Raw genomic sequence first — 16,558 nt, 5'->3', positions numbered from 1 at the left:
AGACATTGTCTGAAATGCTAATTGAATATCAGTTTCACTCTGTTTATAATACAGAACTCAAGTTAAATATTATTACACGCTACTGTATATCGCAAAGTTAACCTTACACTTCCACGTTTTAAAGAACCTTTTATTGGTGCAGTATTTAATAAAGGGTCTTCCCACCTTAGGCTTTAATTACATCATGCATCCTCGTCAGCAGACTCAATCAATCAATTTTTGATAAGAGGATGGCCGAATTTTGATCCATTCCTCTTTCAACACTGCTGTCGACTCATCTACTAATCGCGAGAGTGTTGGCATCACCCGAAGCCGACGTTCCAGTTCGTCCTAGAGGTGTTGAGTAGGGTTACGTTCTCAGTGCTGGGCAAGTCAGTGAAGATTTTGAGGACTCTTCAACCAAACCACCGTAGACTATGCACTATGGTGCATTATCATGATAAAACAGAAAAGAGCCCACCCCGCAATGTAGGAAAAGCTGAATTGTTCTGAATATCGATTTATCTCATGGCATTTATTATTGTGACTCTAAATTTCGTATATTATTTGGTCGATTTCGTTGAATAACACGAGTTTCCGGGGGGAAAAAAATCCAACCCTCGCCTGAGACGGACTAATTCAGCTGTGTTGTGAAAAAACTCCAAAAAATTCCTCGCGTTGTTGCGAACTGGATATTTTCCAACCGGCAACTAGCCGGGTGGAAAATATCCAGTTCGCAACCAGGAAAATATCTGGTGGAAAAAAGCATGGAGAATCCGGTGGTTAGAGGATGGTGCTTGTGTCCACTGTGTTACATGGGAGGACTTCCTGAGATTATTGGTCCGGTCGATTTATATTTCGCAGGTCTAATTTATGCCTCGAATAAATTTACAGCAAATCGACCACAGAACACACGCAATTTACAGACAGTATACACGGAGCAATATGCCTTAGTTGCTGATGCTCCTAAAACCCTACTACAACAACGTTTTTTTTTTTCCCTATTATCCTAAACAACAGAACAAGACACACACACACACACACACACACACACTATACAAACACGGCGCTACACTAATTCCTGGCCTTTTTACAGAGTTCTCTTTCACCACAGTGTAACAAGGCAGAATTGAACTATTGTGTACAAGTTACCCTACATAAGACACAAACGTGTCCTTCCTTCCCCTAATCTGTAGGGTCTCCGTAGATTATTGCGTAATGTGCGACTGGGTGAGTTTTAAGGACGGTTTCCCATTTGTGGGGTAGAAATCCAAGGTGACGGTGCTGCCTCGCTTCTGTTTTACTGAGCCCCCCTCTTAATATTCCGCCCTCGTGGGTAGCACAATTGGTATAATCGCTGTCCTTCCCACACCGGATGGAAAAGACCTGAGTTCGAATCCCATCAATGATGCGAGGAATTTTTATGAGTCTTTTGCACAACGTGGCTGAATTAATCGATCTCAGGCAAGAACAGCCTTGGTTTTTTTTTTTTTTCCGGAAATTCAGTGTTTTTTCTACTAAACAACAAATCGGTCACAGAACTTGAACTGGTGCAATTCGCAGGCATCGGCGTAATATGGCTTGATGAGCCTAAAACCCTACTACAACTCGCTTAATATTTCGTTCTGTTTAATACTCAAGTTTCTGCATCAAAGAAGTTATTTGACAAGAATATTATCATTTAATTGTATTTAGCGGTTACGTGAAACTAAATCCACGCTTAACTGAAACTTAAAACAGTGGCAGGTGCATTATACCCCCTGACGCCGAAATCTGGTATTTTGGTGCTTTTTAGCATTAGGCAATTGGTGCCTTTTTTTTTTTTTTTTTTGTGAATGTACCTGCTGACATAAAATCCTGGCTACGCCACTGACTTAAAATAAATTAAGTCACAGTGAAGTCGTAATTTAGAGTTGACAGTGGTCAAGTCTAAATTATTCAAACTCGAACAATATTTTCTGGAACTAACAAATCAGCCCGTGAAAACACTTTTATTATTATTATTATTATTATTATTATTATTATTAGCTATATGGTGCAAGGAAGCCTGAGGCTTATGCTGCACCAGCCAAAAAAAAAAAAAAAAAAATCCCTAGTGACCCCGAGAGAGAGAGTCAAAAGTAAAAGAAATCACCATGAAAGAGAAGAATGATGATATCCAGCTCAGGACCCTGTATATACCAAGCCAGATGTGAGCCCTTTTGTAGAGACATAATACATCATATAAGAAATGGTGCATTTTTGTCGGGGTACGATACACCAAAAATTCCCGAGAATATAATTTATTGTTTTTTTATTATAAACGTTTTGCTTTCTATCAGCAACTTTCCAAGGACAGAACAGATCAATCAGAGAAGCTGTAATAACATTCTTTCGCTTCTCCTACGCGTTTCTGTAGCAACGTTCCAGTGTAGCTAGACATCTCCGCGATTAAAGTCTATTTATCTTATGTGGGGCATGCGTTAAGGAATGTGGTCTAGATACATCAGTTTTTGCCAATCCACGTATTTTCCTTTTTCGCAACAAAGCCACGGACAAATGAGCACGGGGCAAGTTCATACGACAGCTATTTATGGCTTTTATCCATTGGTTTTTATTACTTTTCACAGTCATTGATTTTCTGTGTGGAGCTTATTTTGAGCTCTTTCTTGGCAGCGAACACATGACTGACCCAGTCCAAGAAAAGAATGAAGAATTTTCAAAGGATGCAGCTTCTTTAATAGATCAGGAGAAACGAGTTCCTCTTGATCTATAAAAGCAGGGCTGGTTTCTCGAACTTCAGCTTATGATTTTCTCCAACTTCTAGGGATGTGAAGATCCGCATTGATCTCCTTTTTCTTCTTCTTCTTAGCCATTACTGTCCCACTGCTGGGCAAAGGCCTCTTCCAAAATCTTCCATCATTTTCTGTCCCATGTTGCGGTTGGCCAGTTTCCTCCTGAAAACTTCTCCTTCAACTCCTTGCACCATCTCCTTTTTTTTTTTTTTCTTTTCTATTTTTTTTTTTTTTTTTTTCATGCAATCATGTTTTTTTTTTTGTTAGCAATTTGTCATGATTTTTGTCTTTTCCAGATTGATGTCTAAGCCAGCAGTTTCAATTTCCTTCCTTAGTTCATCTAGCATTTTTTGCAATTCCTGTGCATCTTCTGAGAACAAAACAATATCGTCGGCGAATCTTAGATGGCTTAGTTTCTTTCCCTGTTTTCCCAGTTTAGTTTTCTGAAAATATACTGTAGTGTAGCAGTAAATAGTTTCAGCTGTAAATAGTTTGAGATTATTTCGTCTTGTTTAACTCCTCTTTTGATCTGGAATTTCTCTCCCAATCTATCCAGCTGGACATGACGTTAAAAAATTCTTGAGTAACTGTATGTATGAGCATATCTGACTTATGTGCCATAAAAGGTTAAAACAAACTAATCTTATTTCTCTTCTGGAAAGTGTGGCACGAGATTTTATCGAAACGTGTTTATGATTCGACTGAACATTTTCCCATACGTCATCTAAATTTAAATAAATAAATACGAGAGAAAGAGAGAGATTGTTTTAACCATTTATGGCACATAAGTCAGATATGTTCATAAATAACGGTTACTCAAGAATTTTTTAGCGTCATGTTCAGTTATCTTAGAACATTGGAGGTGTGATAATAAAGTTCTTCGATTGTATCACCGAAGAAGTTACATATTTGTAACTTCTTCTTGGACTAATGTTATTAGTGGAGTCCCACAGGGTTCGGTGTTAGGTCCACTGTTGTTTTGTATATTTATCAATGATATTGATGAAGGTATATCAGGCTTAATGTCGAAGTTTGCAGATGATACAAAGGTTGGCAGGGTTGTTAATGACAGTAATGGCAGTGTGCTACTGCAACAGGATCTAGATAATTTGGGCAGATGGGCTAAGAAGTGGCAACTGAAGTTTAACCTTGACAAATGCAAAGTACTGCATATGGGTAGAAGTAACCCCAGAGAAACGTACCAACTGTGTGGTACTACACTTAAAGTGGTAGAAAATGAAAAAGACCTGGGAGTAATTGTGCAGTCAGATATGAAGTTCTCTGAGCAATGTAGACAGGCTGCCAGGGCAGGTCATGGGGTTTTGTCAATGATATATAGGAATTTTGCTAGCAGGGAAAAGGAGGTGATTATCCCTCTGTATAAGGCAATGGTCAGGCCACGCCTTGAGTACTGCGTACAGGTCTGGAGGCCTCATTTTAGGAAGGATGTAGATTTACTTGAGTGTGTACAGAGAAGGGCAACAAGATTGGTGAGGGGAATGAAGGGATCCTCTTACCAAGAGAGGCTTAAGTTCTGCAAATTGCAGTGGATGGAGACTAGGCACCTGCGCGGTGATCTGATTGGGGTATATAAGGCCTTGAATGGGTTGTGCACGCTGAATTCTAATGGGATCCTTCCACTTGTTCAGATTACGAACCTAAGGGGGCATAAATTCAAATTAAGAAAAGACAGATGTAGAATAGATGTGCGGAAATTTGCCTTTAGCCAGCGGGTGGTTAATTTCTGGGACAAACTTCCATCTGTCGTTGTGGAAGTTGATAGGTTGAATAAATTTAAGGAGGAACTGGTGGAACATCTAAAGGAATGTGAATCGCATAGGAACCCATAACCGGAAACGTCACGGGAAAGTAGTAGCAGAGGCAGAAGAAGCAGAAATGACACAAGACAGTAATTAGTGGCAAACATTTATTTGACATAATATTAACAATGGAGCACGAGATGGATGCATTTCATAATGTTACAACAGATGCTCGAAGGTTCCACCATGAGACCGACGCAGCATGGATTGGCGGACACGGTCGAACATACATGGAGTTTCTTTGACAGTAGCAGCAGCAGCACAGACGAGTCTCGCCATGAGATCAATTTCCGTCTCCACAGGCGATTCATACACGATGGATTTGAGGGCCACCCCACAGAAAGAAATCAAGGCTCGATAAATCAGGTGAGCGTGGGGACCAGGCAACGGGCCCACCACGGCCAATCCATCGACGCCCCGAACGCCTGTTCAAATGGTTACGAACACACCTTCCATAATGGGCAGGCGCCCCGTCATGTTGAAACCAAATGTTGCATCTCACATTTGCTGGAACATCGTCAAGTAACCCTGGTAGAAGTTGTTCAAGAAAGATCTGATATTTAGCGGAGTTCATGCGGGATGGTAACAGGTATGGGCCGACTAAGCAGTCACCGACTATACCTACCCACACATTTATTGCGAAGCGATGTTGTGCCGCATGGGGGTGCACACCGTGTGGGCCCTCTGCTAATCCATACACTAGGTGCGTGTCTGCCAGTTCACAGTTCGTATATCGATGCATGCTCTTCGTGCGGCAATTACTGCTTGAATGAGTAAACCAGAAATTTTCCCTCTCGCGAACTGATGAACAGCGCCGTGTACCGACTTACTGTGACGTTTCCGGTTATGGGTTCCTATGCGATTCACATTCCTTTAGATGTTACCTACCTCCCCTAAACGTTTGTACCAATATTTTTGACACACCCTGTATATCTGTATTTATGATTAACTCTTAAAACTCGCCGTAAACACAATAAATGCATATCATGAAAGAATAATCACCAACTCAAGAATATCATACAAATTTCATACCATTACATTTTTTAATGTAATGTGTAAGGCCCCAACTTACGGTGACATCGATATTCTCAGGAACCGATATGCCATCCATAGGATCTTTTATTTCAAGAATCGGTGATATTTGCAGGTACCGATGGCTTTCCGATATAGCTGGAACGATACATGGTGGAAATTTTCAGACTCGTGAAGCACGGAACATCACTCGTACAATTGTTCTCAACCAATTAGCATTAGCATTAGTAGAGGCATTTGATGCAAGAAAGCAAGCTTATGCAGCATCAGCCAAAAAAAAAACAAAAAAAAAAAAAACAAATAAATAAAAAATAACTACTTCCACTTCACCCCTCTGTTCGTTCGAAATACCTGTCCAGCTGAGCCTTAAACCTATTTAGGCTATCAACTTCCACGACAAGGGATGGAAGTCTATTCCACCAACCAACCACCCGCTGGCTAGCGTCTTTGTTATTGTTCATTCAACAACATTATCGTTCAACGTGTGGTGCGCGGAACATCACTCGTACGATTGTTTCAGATCTATCACGATCTGAAACTTCAAGCTCCAACAACCAGTGGCAGTGCTGTGCGCTTTTAAGAGTTTTAAAGCCAGCAGAGGCTGGTTCGAGCGCTTCAAAAAAAAAAAAAAAAAAAAAAAAAAGGACGAATATCAAAGTTGTTGAAAAGCATGGGGAGGCAACCAGTACTGATAATAAAGCAGCTGAGACCATTAAAATTGAATTCCAAGAGTTAGTTGATCGGGAGAGTATCTTCCGCAGCAGGTTTTTAACATTTGCAAAATCGGCCTCTTCTGGAAGCAAATGCCCAGCAACACGTACATCGCTAAGGATGAGGCTAGTTTACCTGGGCCTATGAAAGATAGGCTCACTCTTCTGTTGGGAGCAAATGCCACTTGAGATTTTAAGCTGAAACCTTTGCTTGTGTATTACTCTAATACCCCTATAGTACAGTATTTAAACAACAAAAAATCGACAAATGCATGCTGGGAGTGTTTGGTGCAGTAACAAGAAGTCCTGGGTTACAGGATGTTTTCAGTGAATGGAAGCTTGAAGTTTTCTGTCTTTCAGTGAAGAGTTATCTTGTGAAAAATAAGCTTCCTGTGAAGGCATTGCTCCTCCTGGATAATGCACCAAGCCATGATCCCAACCTTGTTCAATCTCTTCAGGTACAATTTGACTTTGTTCAAGTCAAATTTTTGCCACTCAACACCACTCCTCTTCTTCAACCAAACCAGCAAGTGATTGCAAACTTAAAGAAAATCTACACCACGATGTTCGCAAGTTGCTTTGCAGCGGCCTCTGGTGAAAATGCTCTCACCCTCAAAGATTTTTGGAGGTCAAAGTTCAACATGCTGGACTGTGCGAGACGGATTGTAAGTTCTTGGAATGATGTTTCCACCAGGTGCTTAAATTCAGCCTGGAAAAAGTTCTGGCCTTTAATTATTCATAACGTTGACGGATTGGAAGATGATGGTGCTTTGACAAATGATATTGTCACTCTTGGTAAATCAATGGGTCTGGAGGTTGGCGAAGAGGATGTGGAGAACCTTATTAATGCTCATGAGTGTGAGCTAACCTACAAGAGTTGGAGAAAATTACGGAGAGTAACACTGGACTTTAGCAAGCTACAAAATAATTTCATCAAAATCAGTCGAATTGGACAGTTTCTTTGCCAGTAGCAACAAAAGACTGGAAAGACGAGTGATGCTTGGTATAGTCCCACCATCACTATGCGACCATTGATTTCATCAGCTCTGCACTTCAAGTCTGTTCTTTGTTTTATTTTTTATTATTTTTTTTATTTTAAGAAATTTTATGACTATTTATTAAGTAATCTCTATAAAAAAAACAACTCATTTTTTAATGTAAAAATGAAGTACAATATGCAAGAAATACCTATTTTATGTGTTGTTGGGGAACGAATTACAGGAAATCAATGTATTATTGGTTTCAACTTACAATATTTTCAACATACAATGGGTTTTGTGGAACAAATTACCATCAGAAGTTGGGGCATGGTTATTATTGTTGCTCTTAAATTATTTCTCCCTGATTGGGGGATTCACTCTGTGATGGGTACTGCTACCAAGTACAAAGGGTGGTTGTAATGTCTGGTGTTACTGTTGGTTGAGGAAATCTCTGACTGTCATACAGGTGTTCAGGATTGCGACTTTCTGAAGTTCCTTGTAGGTGTTTTCTGCGAGACCTATTGCTGCTAGGCTGCATGTAGTCTTTGGCACCATACCGGTGGTTGACACGTTGATCGGGATGGTGTCGATACTTCTTGCATATGCTACATCTCCTTGACCTCATGTCTCAGGTTCGTGTACTTCCTAATTTTTTCCTCATAGGTTTTCTGGACATTGCTAGTGTTGGGCACCACTATGTCAATTAGGTAGGTAGCCTTTTCCATCTTATCCACAAGGGTTATGTCCGGGATGGTCTTATCCGTTATTTTGGTGCAGTCCCAGTACAGCTTGTGAGTTCGGGTCTCTAGTACTGCCTGGGGTTCGTACTTGTAGTATGGTACACGTTCTTTGGTACTGGTATTTCCTCGCTAGCTTCTGATGTATTATCCTGGCTACCTGGTCTTGTCTATGAGTGTACTCAGTGTGGTGAACAGCGTTCCGCTTGTGAGCCATGCATTGGAAGCAATGTTATTGATGTGACCTTAATGGAAGTCACTGTAGTGTCTGCCATGTAGTGTCTTCTTTGCCCATCTTTCTAACTTCGTTTCTTGTGCTGTCTGGGCGGGAGGGGGTTCCTCGCTTAGGTTGAGTGGGGTATACCACTTATTTATCTTCCTTATGGCCTGGTGGAGTGGTGCTGTGTTGTTCTCGAAGTAATTCTTCAGGTTAAGTATCACTATTTTCTGTTGCTCTATCTGATCTATCAGGCCTCTTCCTCCCTCTTTCTGAGCTATTGTTAGTCTCTCCACTGCTGATTTCAGGTGGTGTTGGCGGCCCTTGGTCATCATTGTCCTTGTCTTTCGCATGATATCTTCTAGCTTGGTGTTAGTCCAGTCAATGACTCCGAAGCTGCATAGGTGTTTATGGCTTTAACTGTGTTCCCTCCGTTCAATTTTGCTTTCAGCAAGCTTCTGAGTCTCTGATGATGTTTTTTGGTCAGGCACTTCTTGATTTCCTTGTGCACTAACTGCTGAGCCTGCATCATCCCTAGGTATTTGTAGGTCTCTCCTTCTGTCATAACTTTGATCTCTTTACCAGTCAGCAGCTGGTAGTTTCAGCCAACTAATTTTCCCTGGTGCAGTGTGTGGGTCTTGCATTTGTCTAGATCAAATTCCATCCAGATATCCTTGCTGATTCCTTCGGTGATCCGGAGTAGTTGCTGGAGTTGCTTCTCGGTTGCCACATATTAATAATAGTAGTAATAATAATAATAATAATAATAATAATTATTATTATTATTATTATTGTTATTTGTGTTGGTCGAGGAACTATCTGAGTTTGCAGTGTGGAATGTACTATGTGTAGTGACATCATTGTGTTTTCTGTAAGATAAAAAATTGTATGCAAAAAATTTTGTAAATGAAGAATTACAACTTGTTGTAAAGAAATTTACTTTTCTTAACAAGTTCATTTATTGTAAACAAATTCTCTTGATAAAATAAATTGTATTGTATTGTATTGTATAGTATTATAGTATAGTAATGGCTGCATGGTACAAGAAAGGCATATTATGAGAAATCTTTGTCAAAGGATGCAAAGAAAAACAGCAAAGAGTTCTTTACTTATGTAAACTCTAGAAAGAAGGAGATGAATCAGATTGGTCCACTTGATATCGATGGTTCAACTGTTGATGATCCTGCTTAGGTAGCTAACAAACTGAATGAATATTTTGCATTCACATTCACACATCAGGAGTTATTCAGGGAGGGGAATGCCAGAGGTGTATTCAACTCTGGCAGTAAGCTAGATAATCTTGTAATATCTGAGAGTAAAGTGGAGGAGAAATTGTTGAAGATAAACACAAGAAAGGCACCTGGGGGTGGATGGAATCTATCCAGTTATATTAAAGGAGGTGGCAAAGGAAGTAAGCAAACCCTTAGCCATAATTATGAGAGCTTCCCTGGACTCAGGGGAGGTACCCATGAACTGGAGATGTCCAAATGTGACTCCAATCCACAAAGGAGGATCAAAGGGAGACACAGGTAATTACAGACCTGTTAATTTAACTTCTGTTCCAGGGAAATTAATGGAGGCACTGGTTAAAGAAGCATTGCAGGATCATCTAGACAAGACTTCAGTTATAGCTCCGACACAGCATTTGTTTGTTAAGGGGAAGTCATGTCCGACTAATTTGATTGGATACTATGATGTAGTCACAAAGGAACTGGATGCAAAGAATAACTTTGCTATCATATATTTGGATCTTAGAAAAGCCTTTGATACTGTTGCACATGGAAGACTGCTGCACAAATTGGAGCAGTGTGGCATTGGAGGCAAATTGCTGCTATGGATAAAGGGATGATTGAGTGGGAGAAGACAGAGAGGGGTAATCAATTGAAACTGCTCTTTGTGAAGTCCCTCAGGGTTCAATGTTGGTCCATTGTTGTTTTCTGTATTTATAAATGATATTGATGATGGTATATCAGGCTTAATGTCCAAGTTTGCAGACAATACGAAGGTTGGCATTGTTGTTAATGACACTAATGACAGTACACTGCTGCAACAGGATCTAGAAAAGTTGAGCAGATGGGCTGAGAGGTGGCAAATGAAGTTTAACATTGACAAATGTAAACTACTACATATGGGAAGCAGTAATCCCAGAGTAACGTATCAACTGTGTGGTACCACACTGACAGTGGTAGAGAATGAAAAGGACCTGGAGGTAATTGTGCAGGCAGATATGAGGTTTTCTGAGCAGTGTAGGCAGATATGAAGTTTTCTGAGCAGTGCAGACGGTCTGAAAGAGTAGCTCATGGTGTCTTGTCAATGATATACAGGATTTTTTCTAGCAGGAATAAGGAGGTGATTATTCCCTTGTATAAGACAATGGTCAGGCCACACCTTGAGAACTGTATACAGGTCTGGAGGCCTCATTTCAAGAAGGATGTAGAGCTGCTCGAACGAGTATAGAGAAGGGCAAAAAGATTAGTGAATGGAACAAAGGGTTGCTCTTACGAAGAAAGGCTTAAGTTACAGTGTCTGGAGACTAGGCACCAGTGAGGTGATCTGATAGAGGTGTATAAAGCCTTGAATGGTTTGAGCATGCTCAATGCTGATGGGATTCTTCCTCTTGCTTAGAATAATCACCTGAGAAGGCATAAATTCAAATTGAGGAAAGACGGTTATAGGATAGATGTGCGGAAGTTTGCCTTTAGTCAGCGAGTAGTTGGTTGGTGGAACAGACTTCCATCCCTTGTCATGGAAGTTGATAGCCTAAATAAATTTAAGGCTCAGCTGGACAGGTATTTCGAACGAATGGAGGGGTGAAGTGGAAGTGGGTTATTTATTTTTTTTTTTTTTGGCTGATGCCGCATAAGCTTACTTTCTTGCATCATATGCCTCTACTAATGCTAATGCTAAAGATATTGTGAGTTTCAGTTTCAGCTATATGGATTCAGTAGACAAAGCGCATGACATTGCAGGATCTCGAAGAACCCATATAAGTGCTGCCTCTGGATTAAAATTGATGGTTTGGTGTGGTGTGGTGTGGTGTGTAGAATATAAAGGTGTTTGAAACATTTGTCTTTAAAAAGAAGTATGTAAAGCTGCTGGAACGAGTACAGAGAAGGGCAACGAGATTGATGAATGGAACAAATGGTTGCTCTTATGAAGAAAGGCTTAAGTTCTGCAAATTGCAGTGTCTGGAGAATAGGCACCTGTGAAGTGATCTGATTGAGGTGTATGAAGCCTTGAATGGTTCAAGCAAGCTCAATGCTGATGGGATTCTTTCTCTTGTCGAAATTAATCACCTGAGGGCACATAAATACAAATTGAGGAATGGCAGTTTTAGAATAGATGTGTGGAAATTTGCCTTTAGCCAGTGGGTGGATGATTGCTGGAACAAACTTCCTTCCATCTGTCTTTGTGGAAGTTGACAGTTTAAACAAATTCAAAGCAGAACTAGACAAAGATTGGAGTAAATGGATAGGTGAAATGGGAATAGTTTTTTTTTTTTTGGCTGATACTATGTAAGCTTGCTTTCTTGCATCTTATCCTCTACTAATGGTAATGCTAAAAGCACCACAACTGGAAAGGATTGCTTTAACATGCTTGGCACATGGCTCAATTTTTGATGGCCTGGGAATCAAAGTGGTATATATAATATGGTTCGTGAATATATTATGTACTTCATTTTGAGACTGGTTTGATAAAAATTTTCCTTCCTGGATCAGCTGATGAGAAGCATGGATTAGGCTCCCTGAGACCACCCAATTTGAATTCAGTGGATTCTGCTATGAACACGGTGTTATTTAAAGTTGAAATTTTATTCTGTAAAAATTATGAATTTGCAATACCTTGAAAGATTTAGTCATTAATAGCATGTGCAAGTTTCAGATTTGCATACATGCTATTGATTTCTTTGAATAACTACACATATTATTTATAACTAAGTACGAGTGTCCCATAATTTTTTTAAAGGATAGTAGTCAGGCTCAAAATGGACTGGAGAATACCAGAACACTCTTGCACATTGTAATATCATGTACACAGCTGATTATTAAAAATAAAATATTTTATTAACTAGCCTTCTAGTTTGTAAAATTTTCCATTTTAAACCCTAGTTACAATGCAGTCTAGTATCATAATGTGATATACAGCATATCAATTTCTAGTATTATTAGTTTGTTGCGTGAATCAGGAAGCTCTTATAAAGCTACTATAATTAAATAAAATTGTTTACTTTTCAGGGAAAATTGAATCGAGAGCTTCGTCTGAATGTTAGTGAGATTATTTGGCCTGGTAATGAAACTAGCAAGCCACGAGGATATATTGTACCCACTCACTTAAAGGTAATATTTTTATCATTTAATTTAATATCATTTAAAGTAATTATCATTTAATTTTTGATTATTGAAGTTATTACTTTGAGTAATGTAGGCCTTACTGTTATAAAATCAGAATTATAAAGTGTTTAGATATTTGGTATCTCTGCTTTTTGATTTACTGCTTTAGCTTTCGTGTTGAGAGTATGATGCAAGACTGGGATTAATATTTAGGGGGAGATTGAGATTTGGCATCCCAAGATTATTTTATTATTGCAAACTTTATAACAATTATCAATTTATAACAAAATTTATAACAATTATCAATTTATAACAAAATTTAGGCACCTCCATAGCCAGGTGGGCAGCTGCAGCAGTGCGTAGTACACGCTTCTTGATTAGACCGGGGTTCGAGCCAGTGACCACCAAATACGGAGAATGCGGAAAGGTCAGGGAATAACCACCGCATATCACGGAGCAATATGGCCTTAGTTGATAATGCTCCTAGAAAAAAAAAAAACCAAAACCCAAATAACAAAATTTATAACAAGCACTAATCTAAATAATTTTTTTAAAATAATAATTTATTTTCCATATATTTCTATTTTACTAGCTTACACAAGTATGCTGTATAAGATCATAAAATGTAATGACACAACATGCTTTGCCAATTTCATTTCCTGCTCATTGGAGAGTCACTTTCATTGCTGTATCCCCTTGTCAAATCTGAGTAGACTCACAGATAGTCAGTTTATCAGTAATTTATTGGCTCGTATGGTTGTTTAGTAAATGGAATTACATGCCTATTGATATGGGTATTATGAATTCAATAAAATTGTTGAATTCATAATATAATGTGATAAATAAATAATAAATTGTCATAATGTGCATATTGACATTTAACTACTAAAACAAACTGAATTTTATCTATTATTGGTCTTATTCTGCTTCACGTGCGTTATAACTGTGTTCTGTTGGCACCTAGAGTTGCCAACTCCAAGTTTAAATGACATGTTTGGACTCTGCATTTTGTTGTAATTTCTCTCAGCCATATAAAACATGGTAGAGAAAAACATAAAGACCAGCCTGTTTCCTTTGATATGAGCTCCTTGTTTACCCTTCCTTGTCACCCCTGTTCTGGATGCAAAAAGGCATCCAGGAGAGGGATAGTAGTAGTAGTAGTTTGCTTGTTTGTTTGTTATTTGGTTTTTAGGAGCATTAACAACTAAGGCCATATTGCTCCAGGGGGAAATGCGGTGGTCATTCCATGACCTTTCTGCATCCTCCGTATTTGGTGGGCACAGGCTCGAACTCTGGTTTAATCGAGAATTGTGTGCTATGCACTGCTGCTCCTGCCCACCTGGCTACGGAGGTGCCTTAGTAGTAATAATAGTAGAGCAATGTGATGCAAGGAAGGAAGCTTATGTAGCATCAGCCAAAAAAAAAAAAAAAAAAAAAACTATTTCGCACATTCATTCCCTCTAAAAGTTTGTCCAGTTCCTCCTTAAATTTATTTATGCTATCAACTTCCACAATGAAAAATGGAAGTTTTTTCCAGCAACCAACTACCCACTGGTTAAAGGAAAATTTTTCCACATCTATTCTACAACTGTGTTTCCTCAATTTGAATTTACGCCTCCTCAGATTTGTAATCTGAGAAAGAGAAAGAAGCACATCAGAATTGAACCTACTTAACCCATTCAAGGCCTTATACACCTCAATCAGATGACCTCGCAAGTACCTAGTCTCCAGATGCTGCAATTTGCAGAACTTAAGCCTTTCTTGGTAAGAGGGACCCCATCCCCCTTTGTTCACTTCACCAATCTTGTAGCCCTTCTCTGTACTTGTTCAAGCAACTCTACATCCTTCCTAAAAAGCGACTTCCAGACCTGTATGCAATACTCAAGGTGTGGCCAGACTATTGCCTTATACAAGGAGATAATTATTCATCGATATTTACAAATGAAAAAGCTTTTGTGGCAATGGGAAATTGTGTTAGCGAAGTTATTGAAATTTCGCAAGATTATATAATGAAAAAACTTTCGAGCCTACAGAGCAGTAAGGCTCCTGGAGTTGATGGAATATACCCTAAAATCTTAAGGGAGGCGGCAAGCGAGTGTATTGACCCATTGAGGCTAATTATGCGAGCATCACTAGACTCTGGGGAGATTCCCTTGGATTGGAAAAGTGCAAATGTATCTCCCATACATAAGGGTGGCTCTAAAAGTGAAGTTGGAAATTATCGACCTGTCAGTCTGACTTCAGTAGTAGGGAAAATCATGGAGGCAATGATCAAGGGTGGAATTCAGGATCATTTGGATCGAATTGAAATTCTCAAGGATACTCAGCATGGTTTTGTAAAGGAAAATTCCTGTTTAACAAATCTGGTTCACTATTTCGAAAGGGTCACTCACGAGCTGGATTTAGGGAATAATTTAGCATTAGCATTAGTAGAGGCATATGATGCAAGAAAGCAAGCTTATTCAGCATCAGCCAAAAAAAAAAAAAAAAAACATACCACTCCCATTTCACCCCTCCGTTCGCTCGAAATACCTATCCAGTTGAGCCTTAAATTTGTTTAGGCTATCAACTTCAACAACAAGTGATGGAAGTCGGTTCCATCAACCAACCACCCGCTGGCCAAAGGCAAATTTCCGCACATCTATCCGACATCCGTCCTTCCTCAATTTGAATTTATGCCCTCTGAGCTGATTATTCTGAGCAAGATGAAGAATCCCATTGGCATTGAGCATACTCAAACCATTCAAAGCCTTATACACCTCTATCAGATCACCTCGCCGGTGCCTAGTCTCCAGACTCTGTAATTTGCAAAACTTAAGACTTTCTTCGTAAGAGCAACCCTTTGTTCCATTCACTAATCTTGTTGCCCTTCTCTGTACCCGTTCCAGCAGCTCTACATCGTTCTTGAAATGAGGCCTCCAGACCTGTATACAGTACTCAAGATGTGGCCTAACCATTGCCTTATACAAGGGAATAATCACCTCCTTATCCCTGCTAGAAAAATTCCTGTATATCATTGACAAGACACCATGAGCTACTCTTGCAGCTCGTCTGCACTGCTCAGAGAACTTCATATCTGCCTGCACACTTACCCCAGGTCCTTTTCATTCTCCACCACTGTCAGTGTAGTACCGCAGAGTTGATACGTTGCTCTGGGGTTACTGTTTCCCATATGTAGTACTTTACACTTGTCAATGTTAAACTTCATTTGCCACCTCTCAGCCCATCTGTTCAACCTTTCCAGATCCTGTTGCAGCAGCAGCATAGCGTCAGTGGTGTCCTTAACAACCTTGCCAACCTTTGTATCATCTGCAAACTTGGTCATTAAACTTGATATCCCATCATCAATATCATTCATAAACATTGAAAACAACAACGGGCCCAACACTGAACCCTGAGGAACTCCACTAATAACATTAATCCACGTTCAGCAGTGTCCATTGATTACCACTCTCTGTCTTCTGCCACTCAACCATCCCCTTATCCTTAGCAGCAATTTGCCTCCAATGCCACACTGCTCCAATTTGTGCAGCAGTCTTCCATGTGCAACAGTATCAAAAGCCTTTCTAAGATCCAAATATATAATATCAAAGTTATTCCCTGCATCCAGTTCTTTTGTGACTACATCATAGTATCCAATCAAATTGGTCAGACAAGACCTGCCCTTAACAAAACCATGCTGCATCTGAGCTATAACTGAATTCTTGTCTAGATGATCCTGCAGTGCTTCTTTAACCAGTGCCTCCATTAATTTACCTGGAACAGAAGTTAAATTAACAGGTCTATAATTACTTGTGTCAGCCTTAGATCCTCCTTTGTGAATTGGGGTTACATTTGCACATCTCCAGTCTATGGGTACCTCCCCTGAGTCCAAAGAAGGTCTCATAATTATGGCTAGGGGTTTGCTTACTTCCTTTAATATAACTGGATAGATCCCATCCACCTCAGGTGCCTTTTTTATGTTTATCATCAACAATC

General features: G+C 39.6%; 1 protein-coding gene across 1 annotated transcript in view; it reads left to right on the top strand.

Annotated features, from left to right (window-relative positions):
- LOC150082411 (glutamate [NMDA] receptor subunit 1-like) overlaps window positions 1-16,558 on the top strand; it is a 514,944-nt gene that overhangs the window by 318,055 nt on the left and 180,331 nt on the right. The window contains exon 9 of the mRNA XM_090380513.1: window positions 12,485-12,586. Within this exon, the coding sequence (XP_090236639.1) occupies window positions 12,485-12,586 (102 nt within the window). The remainder of the gene's footprint in view (window positions 1-12,484; window positions 12,587-16,558) is intronic.

The sequence above is a fragment of the Mastigoproctus giganteus genome, chromosome 8 (assembly GCF_048544385.1).
Source record: "Mastigoproctus giganteus isolate SK-2022 chromosome 8, ASM4854438v1, whole genome shotgun sequence".
Classification (NCBI taxonomy): Eukaryota; Metazoa; Arthropoda; class Arachnida; order Uropygi; family Thelyphonidae; genus Mastigoproctus; species Mastigoproctus giganteus.
This window is presented reverse-complemented; position numbering and strand designations above follow the sequence as displayed.